The 19,393-nt window shown below is 41.6% G+C and overlaps 1 protein-coding gene across 6 annotated transcripts in view; it reads left to right on the forward strand.

Moving 5' to 3' along the window:
* The window catches only part of NDRG3 (NDRG family member 3), a 75,362-nt gene that overhangs the window by 33,477 nt on the left and 22,492 nt on the right, over positions 1–19,393 (forward strand). For 5 of the 6 annotated variants that reach the window (XM_058562751.1, XM_058562752.1, XM_058562753.1 and 2 more), the window contains 6 exons: positions 5,293–5,398; positions 6,459–6,579; positions 8,390–8,452; positions 9,782–9,842; positions 11,158–11,244; positions 16,036–16,092. In XM_058562751.1, the coding sequence (XP_058418734.1) occupies positions 5,293–5,398; positions 6,459–6,579; positions 8,390–8,452; positions 9,782–9,842; positions 11,158–11,244; positions 16,036–16,092 (495 nt within the window). Of the gene's footprint in view, positions 1–1,036; positions 1,174–5,292; positions 5,399–6,458; positions 6,580–8,389; positions 8,453–9,781; positions 9,843–11,157; positions 11,245–16,035; positions 16,093–19,393 lie in introns of all 6 variants that reach the window. The other variant, XM_058562757.1, reaches the window with a different exon arrangement.

Raw genomic sequence — 19,393 nt, forward strand, 5'->3', positions numbered from 1 at the left:
CTGTTGCTTGTGGGTTATCATTCACTCTTTTTCTCCTCATTGTTTTTTTTTGTTTTGTTTTGTTTTTTGTTTTTTGGTTTTTTTATTTATTTTCCTCCCAAAGCCCCAGTAGATAGTTGTATGTCATAGCTGCACGTCCTTCTAGTTGCTGTACTTGGGACGCGGCCTCAGCATGGCCGGAGAAGTGGTGCGTCGGTGCGCGCCTGGGATCCGAACCCGGGCCACCAGCAGCGGAGCACGCGCACTTAACCGCTAAGCCACGGGGCCGGCCCTCTCCTCATTGTTAACTAAGGCTATGTGAAGAAGATATTGGAGTTGTCTTTGAAGGAGGAAAAGATAGATTTTATGTTGACATATTGCAAAAGAAGCTTTCAAATGAAGAGCATGATTTATGAGAAGGCTGAGAGTTGTGGGTGGCTGAAAAGTAGAAGTAGATGTCTGAAGGAGTGTGAACTAGTGAACTAGGCTGAAAGAGGTAAGAGGGGAGAGAGCTGAGCCTAGAGTCAGGGAAAATGTATTATAGAACTTTAAAAAGGAAAAGATAATCTGCTGATAGGCAGAAGGCTGAGTAATTGTGGAGGCAGATTCTTTTACTACAAGATTAAATGAGGTTATGCAAATGAACTTTTATACTGCTACACAGAAGTAAGGTAGTAGGGGTATTATATCAAAAATTCCTGGGCCGGCCCCGAGGCTTAGCGGTTAAGTGCACGCGCTCCGCTGCTGGCGGCCCGGGTTCAGAGCCCCGGGCGCGCAACAACGCACCGCTTCTCTGGCCATGCTGAGGCCGCGTCCCACGTACAGCAACTAGAAGGATGTGCAGCTATGACGTACAACTATCTACTGGGGCTTTGGGGGGAAAAAATAAATAAATAAATAAAATTATTTTTAAAAAAATTTCGTGTATAATAACAAAAACTATACCCAAGGCTTATACGGTAGTCTGCTTAATTAGAAACAGAATAAAATTTTATAGTAATAAAAATGTTGACATTTCTAAGAGTATGTTGTCATAAAGTTTACCTATGTGTTCCAGACTGGCCAGGGAGAGGAAGAAGTACTAACAGGCATGAAGTGATCAAAATTTAACTGAGTTCAGAGAGATATGACAAGTCAGATTGTGTAATTCTGATGACAACACGTTTAGCTGAAGGATGAAGACTCAGAAAAAAGGTGAAAGTTGATTATTATCAAATAATGGTAATATCCTAAACTCTTAAATTCTTAAAAAGACTCTTAGAACTATCTCTATGATTAAAAGGGAGCTGCAGTCCAGGATGGAGAAGTATGTCAGGGACCAATATGATTTCAGGTTGTTTAATAAGCCTGGAGAAAGGGATCATGTTCAAGAAGTACACGGCCTTGGAGATGGTAGATAATCCGAGAGTGCTGGGAAGGATCTATGAGCAGAGCCTGTTAGACACTACCTGGAGCCCTCATTGTGTCATCACAGCCTCTAGAATGCTGGGGTGAGGGTTGAGTAGCTGCAGAAGCAGCCTGGGAAGCAGGTGGTAGTTGGCTGAAGCAGAAAGGTGGCAGCAGCATCACCCCTGCAGTGGCCTGACCAGTGAGTCAGCTCCATAGCCAGGGTCTCTGCACACTCATCTCCAGATAAAGACCTGTTCAAGCTATTCACACACAAGGTCACCAAGGATGTATTTACGAGTCTGCATGATGGTGAATGTCTCCTTTCTTTTCATTTTCTTTACTCTGCTAGGAACATTTACATTCACATACTTTGAAAATGAAGAGAAACTATATGAGACACTGACAACCAGGCATTGCTCCAAATATGGCAACAGGACTGGTGAATAGGGCCCAGGACTCTTGGCCCTTTGATACTTGGGCTGTTACACAATTTAAGGGCATATTATGGGCAGATAGAGGCTGATTTCTTCCTAAAAAGTTGAAATTTTATAAGCCAATTTTTTTCTTTATTGTGAAATTTTGTTGTACATTATTGTTTGTCAGTCACCATGTAAATGCCTCCCTTCACCCCTTGTGCCCACCCCGCACCCCCCTTGCCCCTGGTAACCACCAACAGTTCTCTCTGTCCGTGTGTTAGTTTATCTTCCACTTAATCATGCAGTGTTTGTCTTTCTCTCTTTGGCTATAAGCCGATCCTAACTCTGACTTTCGTCCAGGTTATGAAATGATGACAAAGTAGATACTTTGCCCTGTTCCTTTATCTACTTTTAATGTGTTCTCTTTTACCCCATCTGTTATATCTCCCTTTTCATCATCCTTCTCCTGAACTTCCCTGACAGCTCACTATCCCGCACCCCACTCCACCTACACGTACACTATCCCCACTAATTACCTGGCCTCGGGAGGTCCTGCTGATCTTAGGGCCAGAGTGTAGACTGGTTTTTCCCTCAGTTCTCAGTAGCACAGCTGAGGCCAACCTGGAATACTTAAGCAAGATTCTATTGAATGATATGACAGAAGGAAGGCTCCAGCAACTAGATTGTCAAGATGACAAATTGGTGCACATTCTCTTCAATTTGGGTTCTCTTGTAGTGTCACCCATCTGGCAGGGGCTAGCTTCTCCCTCTCTCCCTCTTTATTCTTTCTTTCTCTCAAGAAATAAAACATGAGAGAGATTGAAGCCCCCACAAGTTCCCTTTCTGAATCTGTCACTTCCTGGAAGGAAACAAGTCCTAAAGTTAGTGTACATTCCTTTTCCTCCATGTTTTTACACTTTAAGTGTATGTATGTAAATGTATACAATCTATATAGTGTTGCTTTTTTATTACTAAAGTGGTATATTATATACATATCCTTCTGCATTTCTACTCAACGTTGTTTTTTCAAGATTTTCTTTATGTATTAATGCTTATAGTTTTAGTTCATTTTTACCTGTATTTCATTATATGAATATGTCATAATTCACTTATCAATTTCTCTATTGATGAATATTTAAGCTATATTCAGTTTTTTTGACATTATAAATAAGACTGCAGTGTACATCTCTGTGCATAACTTTTTTGTGTGTGTGACCATGTTTGAGAATTTCTTTAGATTAACCTAAAAATAAAACTGTGGAAGGATAGACACCTCTTAACTTTGCTGGAAGTTACCAAATTGTTCTCCAGAGTAGTAGTTCCGGTTTACATGCCTACCAACAGTGTATGAGAGTTCTTATTTCTCTACATCTTGGCCAACACTGGCATTGTCTGACTTTAAAATTTTTGCCATTCTGATGTGTATAAAGTCGCATCTCATTGAATTTAATTTTCACATTCTTGACTGCTAATAGAGTTAATGTCTTCTTCCTCAATTTTCTATCACGGCATTCTGTTTATTTCTTTCATAGCATTTATTACAAGCTAGTGTTATAGGTTGCTTAATTTGTTTGTTAATTGTCTGTCTCCCTGTCTAGAACATAATCTCTGTGAGAGCAGGGATCACATCTCTCTTGTTGACTGTTTTATCCCCAGAGTTCAGTCGAGGGTCTGGTAGTAGGGGTTGAATAAATACTGTAGCATTTAATGAACGAGCCTGGTGGTGGTAGGAGGGTTCCTCAGTAAGTCTGATATTACTACAAGAGAAATGTTCATACAGTAACAGGAATTTTTGTCCTTATATTCCTCCCATCCAAACTCTATACTTTATTTCATAGCCAGTTCACAAGTCTGAATTCTCTCCTTCCTTTCTTACTTCTCTTTTTCAAGCCTTTGAATAGGAGGTAGCAGTAATAGAGAAGAGCAGAAATATTGAGTCACTTGTGGTTTGATTTGATAGAGATGTCTGCTCCAGCCTGGTTCCTGTGCTTTGAGATACGTTGATGTTCAATTAGACTAAGATTGTTTTGTGTCCCATATCAGAGAAGAAACCGAAGCTCTGATGAGGTTCATTATTAGATAGGAAATTAAGTTGGAAGCCCTTTGCCTTTGTTAGGGTTCTTATTGATAAGAGTTAATCTTGTCTTATCTACTGTAAGGCTTTCTGAGATAGGTGTGGACTTTGCAAAAATTCACTAGGCTAAGCATGATAATTTTTTATTTTTGAGAAATGTAGACACTGAAGAAGACTGGAATAAATCTCAGTTAACTTTTCTACAGTCTCTTTTTTTGTCTATCCAGCCATTCTTAGTGCTGGTCCCAGCAACTCAGATTGCATTCTATTTGAGTTTATTCAGTTCCTGAGCTCTGCTCTGACTGTATTTTATTTGTTTTTTTTTGTGTGTGTGTCGGGAAGATTATCCCTGAGCTAACATCTGTCACCAGTCCTCCTCTTTTCACTGAGGAAGACTGGCCCTGGGCTAACATCCGTGCCCATCTTCCTTCACTTTATATGGGACGCCACCACAGCATGGCTTGACAAGCGGTGCATCAGTGTGCGCCCAGGATCTGAACCCTGGGCCGCCGCAGCAGAGCGTGCGCACTTAACCGCTATGCCACCAGGCCGGCCCCTCTGACTGTATTTTAAACTTTAGTCATTGCCTTGGTTAGGATCCTTTGGGGTGCAGGAAACAAACCCACTCAAGCTAGTTTAAACCAGAGGCAATCCAGGGATATCTCAGAACTTAAGAGCACATGCAGCTAGAACTAGGAATTAGAGCAGGAATAGTAGGAAATGCCTACTAGAAGCTCCCAAGTTTACTTCTCTTTTTCAAGAGAAGAACCAAGCCAAGTATAGAATCTCTTAGTTCCAATTACAAATTCTCAGGCAAGGATGCTGACCCAGCATGGACCAGATGCCCACCTGACTCCAGTAAGCCATGACCATAAGGTTACAGTCTACAAATATGGTGGCCAGGAGCCACTCCTGTAATGTATGGGTGACACGGAAGGTCAGCTCCCAGGAAAGGGGAGAGAGAGGTTTTAGGCAGATACACCCATAGGTGTCTACTGAACTTATCAGTTGCTGTACATGAGTTTAGAGGCTCTGACGCCTCTGGCTTTTTACCCAATAACTTCTTATCTTCTGCTTCCTTAACTTTTCTTTCCCCGGGTCTTACCTGGCTCCTTACTCAACTTGCTGATTTCCTTTCCATAGCCAATTGCAAATATATTCTCAACAGATCCTTGACTTTCCCTACTTAAGAAAGTGAGCTTTGTGGCTAAGAAGGTGTATGTTTCCCTCGTTTGTTTGTTTGTTTGTTTATCTGGAAGGAATTAGAAAGTAGGAATATTCTGTATAATGTAACATCTCTCTGGTATGCCTAGAGTTCAGTGATATGTTCTGCCCCAGCTGTTGGGAAATAGCGGTAAATCGGGTATTGTGAAACTTCAGCAACCTGGGAGGTCTGTTCTGGCTTTGCTGAGACCTTACATTTTCTTGTTACAGGAACATGACATAGAAACAACTCATGGTATGATCCACGTCACTATAAGAGGCCTACCGAAGGGAAACAGACCAGTTATTCTGACATATCATGACATTGGCCTCAATCGTATGTATTTGATTTTATACTTTCTCTTTTTATTATCATACTTAATCTTTGTATATTTAAAAACACACACACACACACGCACACACACACACACACGAGACCCCCGTATTCTAAAAGAACATAGGTTTTCTCCCTGCTACGTATGTTAATGGCAGGATTACAGTTCCCGGGAAAGTGTGCAGGAGAATGCGTTTTGGGGGATGCTGGAATTATATCTTCCTTTGCATCATATCTGCTAAAGGACTGAAGATTATTTGATGAACTGATTAAAAAAATAGAACTGAAATCAGTTTGTTTGTTTTTATAAGTCTACACTTCTTTGGTTTTTTCATAGTTCAGGTTAGAAAATCCAGAGTTTGAACTTAACTTGATTGTGAGCCCGTCACTGAGTTCATAAAAGTATTCTTGCTACAGCCTGTCATCAGTGACTTTAAGTGGACTTTTCTAGATGGTAGTATAAGATTCTGACCCTAGCCACAGGCACACGGAGTCTGTATACATGTGTTTTCTCCCATGTTTCCCGAGATGGCCTGCATTTGAGGCTACAGTCTAGCACTGGAGGTTTTATCACCTCCTTAGCATGAGAAGTGATTTAAGCGGTTTTACTAACAGGGTAGAAATTGAAGCAGCAGCCCCTCCCTACACTCCAGCAATTTTGCCAAGGGACAGTCTTCCACATGGTGAATGTTAGCAGGCCAAGATACTCACTCTAGCCAGATTCTTGGGATATAGTCAGAGTCTCTGTATCGGATATGGGAATTAGGTGCATGAGAAATGACAGCATTATGGATGTAAGATTATTTTCTGCAACACTAGGATTGGTTTCCACTTTGTGGACGTTCTGTAGAGTTGAGACTTGGTTGTCATTTTCAAGTCATTGAGACGTCTGGTATTCAGCCTTCAGGGCAGCTTGAGTCAGACAGAGTGTTCAGACACCTCACTTTCGTGGAACAGTGATCAGAAGGGAGTGAAAGAGGATGAGGATGTATAATTGATTGAGTAGAGGAAAATTGGGGAGAAATGGAGAGCCTGTAACTTATGAGTATTTTTACTCTTGCAGATAAATCCTGTTTCAATACGTTCTTTAACTTTGAGGATATGCAGGAGATCACCCAACACTTTGCTGTCTGTCATGTGGATGCCCCAGGCCAGCAGGAAGGTTCACCCTCTTTCCCAACAGGGTAAGGCCGCAAGTGAGATCTTCTGGAAGACGTGTACTCAGAAGAGCAAGTGACTGAGCTCCAGCAGGAGAAGTAGTGTGTGCTTCCCTTCCCACTTGATTTCAGCACAGCCTACAGGTTATACTTATCAACCAACCATCCTCATATTTTCTCTCCTCACTACGAGAGGACTGTTAGATACAATTTTTTGAGGAAAACTGCCTGTTTTCCCATTTCCAGGCATGGCTCTCCATAGACGGAAACCTGTTTCCCTGTAATTACAAGGCATGTGTCTGGAACACCCACTTGTTGTCTTTTATCTGTCCCCTTCCTCATCTGTTTTAAATCTGTCATTTTTGTGCCCCTCCCTGCAACTCCCAACTACCTGGGCCCAAACTCAGATCCCTCTGAGCTTCCTGGGAGCACCTCCCCACTCTTACCTCCCAACTGGTGACAGGTATTTGAATATCTGTGTAACCATTTATTCTGAGAAGCTGCCCTGTCAGGTAGAGCTGCATTTTGACTGGGCTTGGAGCTCTCAGCCTCATTCTGAGCCTGCTTTGCGTGGCGGATCCACAGTCTCCCCTAACTCTTCCCTGGACAGAGTAATTATTGAGAGGACCCTGGGAGGAGGGGTGAAAGCTCAAGCTGTGGCATGCTAATTCTTCCCCTCTCCCTTTACTCATCTCCAGAGGTGCCTTTGCCGGTGACTGCCGTGAAATAGACCGTTGCAGACAAATCATAGCTAACACTTATATGGTACTCAAACAATATTCCAGACACTGCTTTAAATACTCTACGTTTATTAACTCATTTAACCCTCACAGCCCTATAGGATAGGTTCACTATTATTCCTATTATACAAGTGAGGAAACTAAGGTCCAGAGATATTAAATAACTTGGCCAAGGTTACATAACAAATAAGTAGCAGAGCTGGGATTTTAACCCAGGCCGTCTGGCTCTAGAATCCATGTTATTGACTATGTCCAAGCTATTCTGTCTCTCAAATATAAATTGGCTAGTGACCAGTTTGTATCCAAAAAGATTTAAATCCAGTTCCTTTTTTCTAGTTTGTGCACAGATGGCTCAAGAGCGCTCCATCGCTTAAAGTGTTTCAAGCAGAGGCAGGCTGACTTGCCTGTCAGATGTAGACCAGACCCTGCCTCATATAGAGGAGGTTGTCTTAAGATCCCTTCCGTCTTTGGCTCTGTGGTCTCTGCGGATGCTCCCTGCTTTTCTTGGATTCCTAGTCTGAGTCTGTTCCTGGGCTCATTATACCTTCTTAGGATCCAGTGCTTCATATCATGAGCGAAAATTCAAAAGCAAATAATAAAGTAACCATGTTATCCTATGGCTCAAGGAAAATAAGTCAGCATTCATGATGCGGAGCCCAGGATTTGTGATTGTGTGCTTAGGACTTGTAAAGCTTTGTTTACTTTTGCATTTAGCTGCCAAGTATAAGTAGCAGACCAAGAGCCGCTTCCTGAGTTGACTCTCACTGCTGGAAGTTTACTGAGCCTGAACCCCAATTGAAGTGATTGTTAGGAATTGGGAAATACCCTGAGAGAGAGCCATATGACCTGTTGTTTTCACATGGCTTCCTCTGATCCCAGAGACTGCTCCTTAGGATATAGAAATATGTAGGTTCTTTTACTTTCTTCTTCGCATGGTAATCATAGAGTAGCACAACATGCCACAGTTGTTTCCAGGCATCTTTGAGTCTTTGGTAAAGGGCATGCTTTTATCTAAGAATCCTGTACTTTTCTAGCTGTTGTAGTGATTGGGAAATATGGGTGCATTCTCATTCAGGAGGTATCCTTCTGGATTTCAGGTACCAGTATCCCACAATGGATGAGTTGGCTGAAATGCTGCCTCCTATTCTTACCCACTTAAGGTAGGTTCATTCTGTAGTACTTTCACACAGTTTTTATTGACTTTCTACTATGTGTCTGACCTAGGGGATATGATGGTGAGCAAAACAGAATAGTCACTACCCTCGTGGAGCTTACGTCTTAGTGGGGGAAATAATCAACAAGGAAACAAATCATCACAACTAAAGTGCTATAGAAGAAGTCAGTGGGGTGTTGTGATAGAGAATAAGGGCAGGATCTATATAGATAAGGCTAGTTGGGAAATGCCTCTCTAAGAAGCTGTCAGTTAGGCTGAGACCTGGAGAATTAAAAGGAGCTACCTAGACAGAGAGCCAGGGCAAGAGGATTCCAGACAAAAGGGATAACATGTTCAAAAGTCCTGGACCAAATGAGCAAGTGGGAGGAGGGCATGGGGTGAAATTAGAGAAATAGACAAAGACTAGATTTCATAGATCTCACAGATCAGGTAAGAATTTGGAATTTTATTTGAATGACAAAAAACACTGAAAGGTTTTAGGCAGGGGAATGATATCCATTTAGTCTTTTAAAATGATCACTCTAGGTATCCACATTGAACATCAATAAAGCTGTTAAGGGCCGGCCCGGTGGCGCAAGCGGTTAAGTGCACGCGCTCCACTGCGGCAGCCCGGGGTTTGCTGGTTTGGATCCTGGGCGCGTACCGACGCACCGCTTGGCAAGTCATGCTGTGGCAGTGTCCCATATAAAGTGGAGGAAGATGGGCACGCATGTTAGCCCAGGGCCAGTCTTCCTTAGCAAAAAAAAAAAAAAAAGAGGAGGATTGGCAGATGTTAGCACAGGGCTGATCTCCTCACAAAAAAAAGAAAAGAAAAAGAAAGAAAGCTGTTAAAATTTTTTAAAAAGGATTACTCTAGCTGTGGAGAGAATGGGTTGGAGAGGAATAAAAGAGGAAAGGCAGGGAGACCGGTTAAACTATGACAGCAGTCCAGGCAAGAGATAATGGTACGGGGTTCTTTTTGGGGGGGAGGGGCATGGAATGAAGTAGGTGGAGATAGATGGGAGTGTTTCAGAAGTAGACTTCATAGGACTTGCTGATGGGTTGGACATGGAGGTGATAGAAGTGTTGAGCTGTCAAGGATGACTCACAAGTTTTAGTCATATTTCATTTAACTCTTAAGATCAGCTTAGAAGTAAGTGGTCATATCTTTGTTTTATAGATAGAGAAACGAGGCTCAGAAAGTTAAAGAAACTTGACCAAATTCTACATCCAGTAAGCGTCAGAGCCAGGATGTGAACCCAGTCGTATTTTTTCCATTATGCCATGCTACCTCCACATGAGTTAACCCTTTCAATTTGGTATGTCCCATTCACAGTCTGAAAAGCATCATTGGAATTGGAGTTGGAGCTGGAGCTTACATCCTCAGCAGATTTGCGGTAAGTACATGGAAGATTAGTCTCGATACCCTTGAGGCGCTACTTGGGTCACAGCTCTTATCACTGTGTTAAGTGACCAGGTACTGGTGTGGATCTCATGTCAGTTTTTCTGTAAATTCTGTCGGCTCCAGATATAGGTTTGTATAAAGCCTTGCTTTTAATTTATAGTACTTGAAAAATCTCAAATGCGGGCAGTACATCATCAATAAAGAGTAATTCGTAGAGGATACTTATGATGGAATTTTGTACAGCCATTAACGTTTTGTAAGAAGAGCTTGTAATGATATGTGATTCGCATACATTATAACGTCAACAAAAAAGTTAGAATACAGATTCACGTAGTTGGTCATAGTCATAGGAAAGGACTGGGAGGAAATATACCAAAGTATTAACAGGGATTGATGTTGTGTGGTAAGATCATATGAGATTTTATTTTCTGCTTTTTATAATTTCTCTGTTTCTCAGATTTTCTACAGTGAGCATGATCAGTGTAATCAGACGGGGAAAAGTAAGCTAGAGAGTTTTGAGTTTACATACAAATGTTCCTATTGATTTTTATTTAAGGAACTTTTTTTCAAATGCCTCCTGGGTGATAGGATAGTCTCCTGGGGGTGGTATCACCTATTCATATGGTTTCAAAAATAACTTCAGAAGCCCCTATTGGGAACTAAGGTATATGAGTGTGAAGTAGCCAGTCCCTCAGCAGCCACTGATGCCAAGTAGTTCCAAGGGCACTTCCCCAGCAGGGAAGACCCACCATGAGCTTAACAACTACAGACACACCAGATGCCTTCCTCTGCTGTAGAAATGAAAAGCATGTCTTCCCCCCTAGATCCTTGCAAGGCAAGATCATTTGACAGCAATTTAAGAAACTGGATTTCCAGATGCTAAGTCAGATTTCTTTGTTTTTCTTGTGAGGAAGATCAGCCCTGAGCTAACATCTGCCAATCTTCCCCTTTATTGCTGAGGAGGACTGGCCCTGAGCTAACATCTGGCCGATCTTCCTCCCCTTTTATGTGGGACACTGCCACAGCATGGCCTGACATGCGTTGCTAAGGTGCACGCCCGGGATCCAAACCTGGGCTGCCAGCAGCGGAGCGCATGCACTTAACCGCTATGCCATGGGGCCAGCCCACTAAGTCAGATTTAAAGAGCTGTTTTTGTTTTCCAGATATCCTCCCTAGCACCTCTCTGAAGTCTTACTTTCAAATCTGAGGCATTAAGGCATAGTAAGAATTGATTAACCATGCTGCAATGTTTTTAGAAGAATACTGGGAGTGAACTTTCATACTGTTGTCTTTGTCTCATGTTTCAGCTCAATCATCCAGAGCTTGTGGAAGGCCTTGTACTCATTAACATTGACCCGTGTGCTAAAGGCTGGATTGACTGGGCAGCTTCCAAAGTAAGCACCAAATGGTGTCCATTGGCTCATCTCTTGGTCCATTCTAAAAATGGCTTATCTGTCTTATTTTTATTTTTCTCATCGAGGTATATACAGTTAAGGGCAAGAAGTTTTAAGTATACAGCTTGGTGGATGTTTACATATGTAATCACCACCCAGCCAATATAACAGAATATTTCCAGCTCTGAGGATTCCCTTGTGCCTTTTCCTTAATTAATTTTTTTCCCAGAAAGAACTGTCTTATTCTGACTTCTGTCACCATAGATTGGTTTAATCTATTCTTAACTTCATAAAATTGGAAGAATAGAATATATATTCTTTTGTGTCTAGCTTCTTTCATTCGTCATCTGTGAGTCTCATTCATATTGTGTGCAGCAGTAGTTCTCTTTTTTTTTATATATAATTTTATTTATTTATTTTTTTCCCCCCAAAGCCCCAGTAAATAGTTGTATATCATAGCTGCACATCCTTCTAGTTGCTGTATGTGGGACGCGGCCTCAGCATAGCCAGAGAAGCGGTGCGTCAGTGCACGCCCGGGATCCGAACCTGGGCCGCCAGCAGCGGAGCGCGCGCACCCAACCGCTAAGCCACGGGGCGGCCCCAACAGTAGTTCTTTTTAATTGTTGTTCAGTAGTCTTATGTGTGAATACACAAAATGAGTTGTTGATTATTTGATTATTATGAATAAAGCTCCTATGCATGTTCTTTTACAAATGTCTTTCGGTAAACATACACATTCGTTTCTCTTGGGTCTATACCTAGGATGGAATTTCTGGGTCATAGGGCAGTTGTGTGCTTAGCTTTAATAGATACTGCCGATGTTCCAAAGTGCTGAGCCAATTTACGCACCAGCAGTGCATGAAAGTTCCAGTTATTCCACATCCTCCCCAACATTTGATAGTCAGTCCTTTTAATTTTTATAAAAGATGAACAGTTTTATCTGTAACATTAGTTTGTTTTTATATGGAACCCATTACTTAAATAGCTTTAGTTATTCAAAAACAATTTTTAATAAAATTGTACTGTCTTTTTAATTTTAAGCTATGCTTATGGGTAAATAATGCTGGGTTTTAATTTGTGTTTCCCTAAGAGCCCATGATGTTGAGCACCTGTTCTAAAACTGGCCGTTTGAATATCCTCTTGTGAAGTGACTGTTCAAGTCTTTTGTCCGGTGGTTCCCTCCCCCCCACAGCCCTTTTATTTTATCTTGGGTTGTTGGTCTCTTTTTTTATTGATCTGTAAGAATTCTTGACGTAATCTGCATAGGAATCCTTTGCTGAGTACAGGTAAATATTTTCTCCCAATCTGTGGTTTGCATTTTTACTCTTTTCGTGAGTGAGATGAATGAATGAATCACTCTCTTCAATGAACCCAAATAGTTTATCTGTGCTACTGCTCCCCAAGATGCATGGATTATAGATGTTTGCTATCTGAAAAATGAAGATATTTGCTATCTAGATAGAACTTGCTATCCAGATAGAATGTTATCTAAAATCTGTTCAGGGGGCCGGCTACGTGGCTTGGCGCTTAAGTGCACGTGCTCTGCTACTGGCGGGTTCGGATCCCGGGCGCGCACCAACGCAGTGCTTCTCAGGCCGTGCTGAGGACACGTCCCACATACAGCAACTAGAAGGATGTGCAACTATGACATACAACTATCTACTGGGGCTTCGGGGGGAAAAAAAAGGAGGAGCATTGGCAATAGATGTTAGCTCAGAGCCGGTCTTCCTCAGCAAGAAGAGGAGGATTGGCACGGATGTTAGCTCAGGGCTGATCTTCCTCACAAAAAAACAAACAAACAAACAAACAAATAAATAAAAATAAAAATAAATAAATAAAATCTGTTCAAAGAGATAGGAAACTATAGGGGTATGCTAATGACTTTACAAATATAAACATTCCCAGTGACAAGGAGAGTTAAAAGAGGGAGTAAGGGAAAAAACATTATATTATATCCCATTTGCATTGAACTCACCTATGCTAAAAATTAATTTACTGTTTAAAATTGTGATACAACCATAGAATGGAAGACCGTGCAACCAAAAAATTGTTATTTGGTTATTTAAGGAAATGAGAAAATTGCCATGTTTAAAAAGCAGACGTAAAACTATGTATGTCCCAGTATTGTTAAATACATATAGGCATAAGAAAAGAGGGAAAATAGTTTGTTACTAGCAGTTACATCTTTGGCTGGTAGCATTACAGATTATTTTTATTTTCTTTTTCATATTCTGTATTTTCCTAGTTTTCTATGATAAGCATTTATTGCTTTTATAATTATTTAAAAATATTAAAATACTCCACCTACCAGCAGACTAGATTCTAAAAAATTTATTCATCCCTCCCCACACTTAAATTCTGGAAAAATGTTGTGTAGGGGAGGAAGAACTATTCCTCTACCCTCTTGGTCCTTCTGGCTGGTCTAAGAATTAAATTGACATGAGACAGAATAACAGGAGAAAATCAAACAGTTTGATTTGTTTGTATAACATGTATACGTGGGAGGGACCCAGGAAAACTGAGTAACCTGCCAAAATGGCTGAAGCCACCACCTTAAATACCATCTTCAACTAGAGACAAAGGAGGTTGTTGGGGGTAGTGGTTTGGGACTTCAAAGGGGAGGAAGGTAATTTACATGGAGATGGAAAAGCAAACGTTTGATACACAAGTGTTTGCTGGGCCATCTATGACAATGTGACTGGAGAGAGAACTTCGATAAAAATAGGCTTAGCAAGGATCCTCCCAGCCTACCATACCCAGAGTTATCTATGGTGATGGCATGTCCTGAGACAAGCCTTCTGTCTTGAATTCTTTTAGGCAGTTAGGGGGCAGGTCAAAGTTTCTTTCAGAGTATTTTGTTCTTAAAAATAATCAAACCAAAGGGTCTGGCCCTGTGGCTTAGTGGTTAAGTGCGCGCACTCCACTGCTGGCGGCCCGGGTTCAGATCCCGGGCACGCACCAACACACCCCTTGTCCAGCCATGCTGAGGCCGCATCCCACATACAGCAACTAGAAGGATGTGCGGCTATGACATACAACTATCTACTGGGGCTTTGGGGGGAAAAAAATAAAATAAAAAAATATATATTAAAAAATAAATAAATAAATAAAAATAAAAAATAATCAAACCAAAGAGACACATTTTGGGGTGGGAGACAATTCTGATCCCCCACAGTCACATACACTAGCTTTGGATGAAATATATTAATGCTATTGCCAAATGCTGTGGAAATTCTTTCTTACAACCTGACTTATTTAAAATTTGTTCTAATTCCTATCCAGTATGATAGGAATTAAAACTTACTTGAACACTCTCAGTAACGTCTAAGAACCTAATAAAATTCTTATGAAACTTCAGAATGACCTTATGAGTATTAAACATGAAATGAGATTGATTATTAAATTCTAATTATCTTTATAACCTGTGGATCACCAATAACCCATGTGAAGATTTCTGGACTTCGGGGGTGGCCCCGTGGCTTAGCGGCTGAGTGCGCGCACTCCGCCACTGGTGGCCTGGGTTTGGATCCCGGGCGCGCACCGACGCACCGCTTGTGAGGCCATGCTGAGGCGGCATCCCACATAGAGCAACTAGAAGGATGCGCAACTACGACATATAACTATCTACTGGGGCTTTGGGGAGAAAAAGGGAAAAAAAGGAGGAGGATTGGCAATAGATGTTGGCTCGGGGCCCGTCTTCCGCAGCAGAGAGGAGGATTGGCATGGATGTTAGCTCAGGGCTGATCTTCCTCACAAAAAAAAAAAAGATTTCTGGACTTCTTTCTTCCTTAATCTTTCTGAGACTGTGTGATCCTCTTTCACCCATATCCATGTCTGTCTCTCATCTTCTCTTCTCCATCCCCACCCCCAACTCAGGACTTCACCTCAGATCCAAGTCAACAGCAACAGTTGAGCGTAAAACCAAGAAAGAATGCTTAATGGGAATCAGCAACATAATTAGAGTTGGAAATTTTTCTTTCTTTTTTGTGAGGAGGACCAGCCCTGAGCTAACATCAAATGCCAATCCTCCTTTTTTTTTTTTTTTTTGGCTGAGGAGGTGGCCCTGGGCTAACATCCATGCCCATCTTCCTCCACTTTATATGGGATGCTGCCACAGCATGGCTTAACAAGTGGTTCGTTGGTGCACGCCTGGGATCCAAACCGGCTAACCCTGGGCCGCTGCAGCAGAGCGCACACACTTAACCGCTTATGCCACCGGGCCAGCCCCTGGAAATTTTTCTGAAAATAGACGAACAGTCTGCAGATTTACGCAGATTGCTACATTTATTAGACTGTGATATGCACCATTTTGAAATAGGAAAAAAAGGTTCAAAAAACAAGAACATTCTGTAAACATAGCTATTACCTCCCACTCCCTGAAATGAAGATAGCAAAAACTGGAGGAAAGAAAAAAAAATTGGTTTTGTCTCTTAGGTGGCTTGGAAGTAGTTGCAAGTTGATCCTTATTAGCCGTAAGTCCAGTGTAAATGCAGAAATACAGGCAGGGATGAAGTAGCTAATAGCTGTGAGTTCTAGGTTTCAAGTTTTTAAAGACAGAATGGCCAGCATTTCTTCCAGCTGCCTATTTCAAAGCAGGCTATGTTACCCTAGAAGGGAGACTTTTTTTTCTGACTTGTTTCTTGTTCTCATGTCTCTTTAAACCACTGTCTCATGAAAATGTGACACTGAGTTGTGTTTTTGTTTGTTGAAGGATAACATATATACAATAAAGTGCGCTAATCTTAAGTGGACAGCTTGATAAATTTTGACACAGAGTTTTTATCTTCTTAGCTCTCAGGCTTGACAACCAATGTCGTGGACATTATTTTGGCTCATCACTTTGGGCAGGTAAGTGCCTCTTACAACCAGGAGAGCTGTGTTTATTGGCTTGCCTTCAAAGCCTTATTTACCTCAGGAAAGATGGGGTGCCTTAGAATTCACCTGTTCCCAGCGGGTAGCACTTCCAGTGCACTGTGAGATGCATGTGGCCCAGCAAAGGCCAATCTTAGGGGAGAGGCATTAAGTCAGTGCCACATGGCTCTTAGCTTTTGGAGAAATGAGAGAAGGCAGCACCCAACCCCCCAACCTGTTCCCTGTAAGCAGCATGCCATCTGTTAATGTTTGACAACATCACGTGCCTCACCAAACATCTTTAGAGCCATAATGAGGTCTGGGAAAGGCTTTACAGAAATAGAAATTTCAGAGAAAAAAGAAACCATGAAATGTTAGGGCTGAAAGAACGCTAGACATTATTTTGTTCAATTCCCATGTTTTACTGGTAAGAAAACTGAAGTCTACAGAGAAAATGACAGTTATATGGATAATTATTGGGTGGGAGAGGGGACCCCAGTCCTCTTTTCAGAGGGAAAAGTGAGTTGGATGATATGCTTCTGACACCAATTACAATGTGTGTTTTTTTCCACACCACCAAGCAATTCTCAGATACCAGCTGGATGTCTTACAATTCAGCTCAATTCTGACACTGTCTACCTGGAGATAGCATCAGATCCCACAGGTTAAGGTTCTCGGCAATCGCCACCATCCCCCATTTCAAATGCCAGTCCCTTCCAGGTTGTCACACTGTGCTTCTGACTGACCAGCTATAGATCAGAGTTTCGACGACCCCCTCCTTAGGTTTGACTGATTTTGCTAGAGCGGCTCACAGAACTCGAGAAACATTTTACTTACTAGATTACCAGTTCATTATATATAAAAGGATGTAACTGAAGCACAACCAGATGGAAGAGATGCATAGGGCAAGGTGTATAGAAAGGGGCCTGGAGCTTCCATGCCCTCTCGGAGCTTGCCAGAACCTCCACATGTTCACCAACCCGGAAGCTCTCCAAACGCTGTGCTTTTGGGTTTTTATGGAGGCTTCTTTACGTAGCCATGGTTGATTAAATCATTGGCCATTGGTGATTGAACCTTCGTCTCTAACCCCTCCCCCGTCCCCACAGGTGGGACTGAAAGTTCCAACCCTCTAATTACTTGGTCCCAAAGTTACTTAGGGGCTTTCCAAAAGTCCCCTCCCTAAGGTAACAAGACACCTTTATGGCTGTCATAAATTCCAAGGGTTTTAGGAGCTCTGTGCCAGGAACAGGGACAAAAACCAAATATATATTTCTTATTATAAATCACAGTATCACAGATGATCTATGAAGGAGTGAGAGAATAAATGAGCAATGAGGCTGGAGGGCTGTGAGGTGTCTGGAGTGGGAAGATGAGAACAATATAAGTAGGAGTAATGTACATTCAACTGCAGTCTGTGTAGTTAATTTTAAATATTATTGGAAGGAAAATGATAGATGAGGAGAAAACTAGCATTTCCTGGGTACTCATTATGTGTACAGCACTTTGATAAGTGCTTTAAGGCACAAACTCAGTTATTTTACACATGGTTCTATTAAACTTAAGATGGAAAAACTGAGGCCCATAACTGAGAGCAACATAACTTGCCACCATTGTCCAGAGAGCAAGTGATGGAGCTGACATTTTGTTACCAAACCAAAGTGGGTTCGCTTCTTGGCAAGTTAAAATCAGAGCCTCCTCCAGAAGTAGTTGTCACACAAAGTAGAGTTTATTTGCAGCAAACAGGAGACCATGGGGAATCGTTTCCAGAGTCGGAGCTCAGCGAACAAAGGGAAGCAGGTATCTTTTATTTCAGGTGGGGAATGAATACTTAAAAGGGAAGTTTTGTCATCACGTGTAGAGGCGGATATTAGCTGGTGCTCATGCAGGCACAGTCTGAAAACATGCTCTCACATAGTATTAGTATGAAGATGAAGTAAAGGACATCTTTTCATAATCTCCTTGCCATCTGTGCAAGTGCTGCCCTTGCAGTGGGGCTCCATCTGGTTCAGGCCAGTTGACGCTGGTATCTCTTCCCAGCATAGCTCTGAAAAACAACCTTGAAGGATTATTAAGCACCTTTAAACTTCCTTCAAGCTGCTTAGGGTGTACACTGGTGACATTTTGAATCCAGGTCAGCTAACTCCAGAGTTCCTAGTCCTTCTTTTCTTTTATTTAGGTTATATTTTATCAGAGTTACAAATTCACATGTATTTTAGAGTAGAGAAGTTCTGCAGGGCTTATTACAAAGAGTCTGCTACCCATCCCATTTCCTGCTTCTTAGAGGTAACCACTTTAATTCTTTTGGGTTTTGCTTCCGTATTGCTCTCTTTTTAATTGAGGTATAACTTACGTATAGTAAAGAACTTAAATCATAAGTGCATCTCAGTGACCTCTTATATACATATACTCTCGTGTAACCACCACCAAATCAAGATAGGGAACATTTCCCTCAAAAGGTCCCCTCGTGCCCTTACCTGCTTGCTAATCCCCCTCCCCAAACAAGGTATTCAGTATTCTATTGCCTCTGTAGGTTAGTTTGCCTGTTCTTGGACTTCATATAAATGGAATCACGCAGTGTTGACTCTTCTGAGTCTGGCTTCTTTTGCTCAATCTACTGTCTTTGAGATTCGTCCATGTCATTCTGTGTGTTAGTAGTTCATTCTTTGTCATTACTGTGTAGCAGTCCATTGTGTTAATATACCACAGATTATTTATTCACCTAGGAACATTTGGGTTGTTTCTAGTTTTGGGGTTGTTTTTTTTTTTTTTACTATTGTGAATAAAGCTCCAGTGAACATTCTCATACGGGTAGTTTTGAACGTACGTACTCAATTCTGTTTGCCTCCATCTCTCTAAATATGCATATATTTCTACTTGTTGATGTTTCAGTTGTAGGCATTATCTTTTGGCATTTCATTATGGAGGATGATTTCTGTCACTCTCTCATACACACACACTCGACCCCATTTGTATTTTCCACCACTCTACTCCATCCTCCCAATATAACATAATTTGCATCAGATTAATTTCCAGTTTACGCTATCATACTATGTAAATGTTATTCAGAGCTGAGCCATGACTGCTTTCTTTTTCTGTACAACTTTTCTGCTTTACCAGCTGACAGTGTTAGAATTTGTAAATACAGGACACTGGAGGGACACCACAAGGTGACAGTGACAGGAAGGCACTTTCTTTCCAAGTTCTGGCTTTTTTTTTTTTTAATTTAGCACAGGAGTCAGCTCGAATACAGAAGGCCTGGTGACTCTCATCTCAGCAGCCTTCAGGTCACGCTTTCTCC

This window comes from Diceros bicornis, chromosome 19 (assembly GCF_020826845.1).
Source record: "Diceros bicornis minor isolate mBicDic1 chromosome 19, mDicBic1.mat.cur, whole genome shotgun sequence".
In the NCBI taxonomy this organism is placed as follows: Eukaryota; Metazoa; Chordata; class Mammalia; order Perissodactyla; family Rhinocerotidae; genus Diceros; species Diceros bicornis.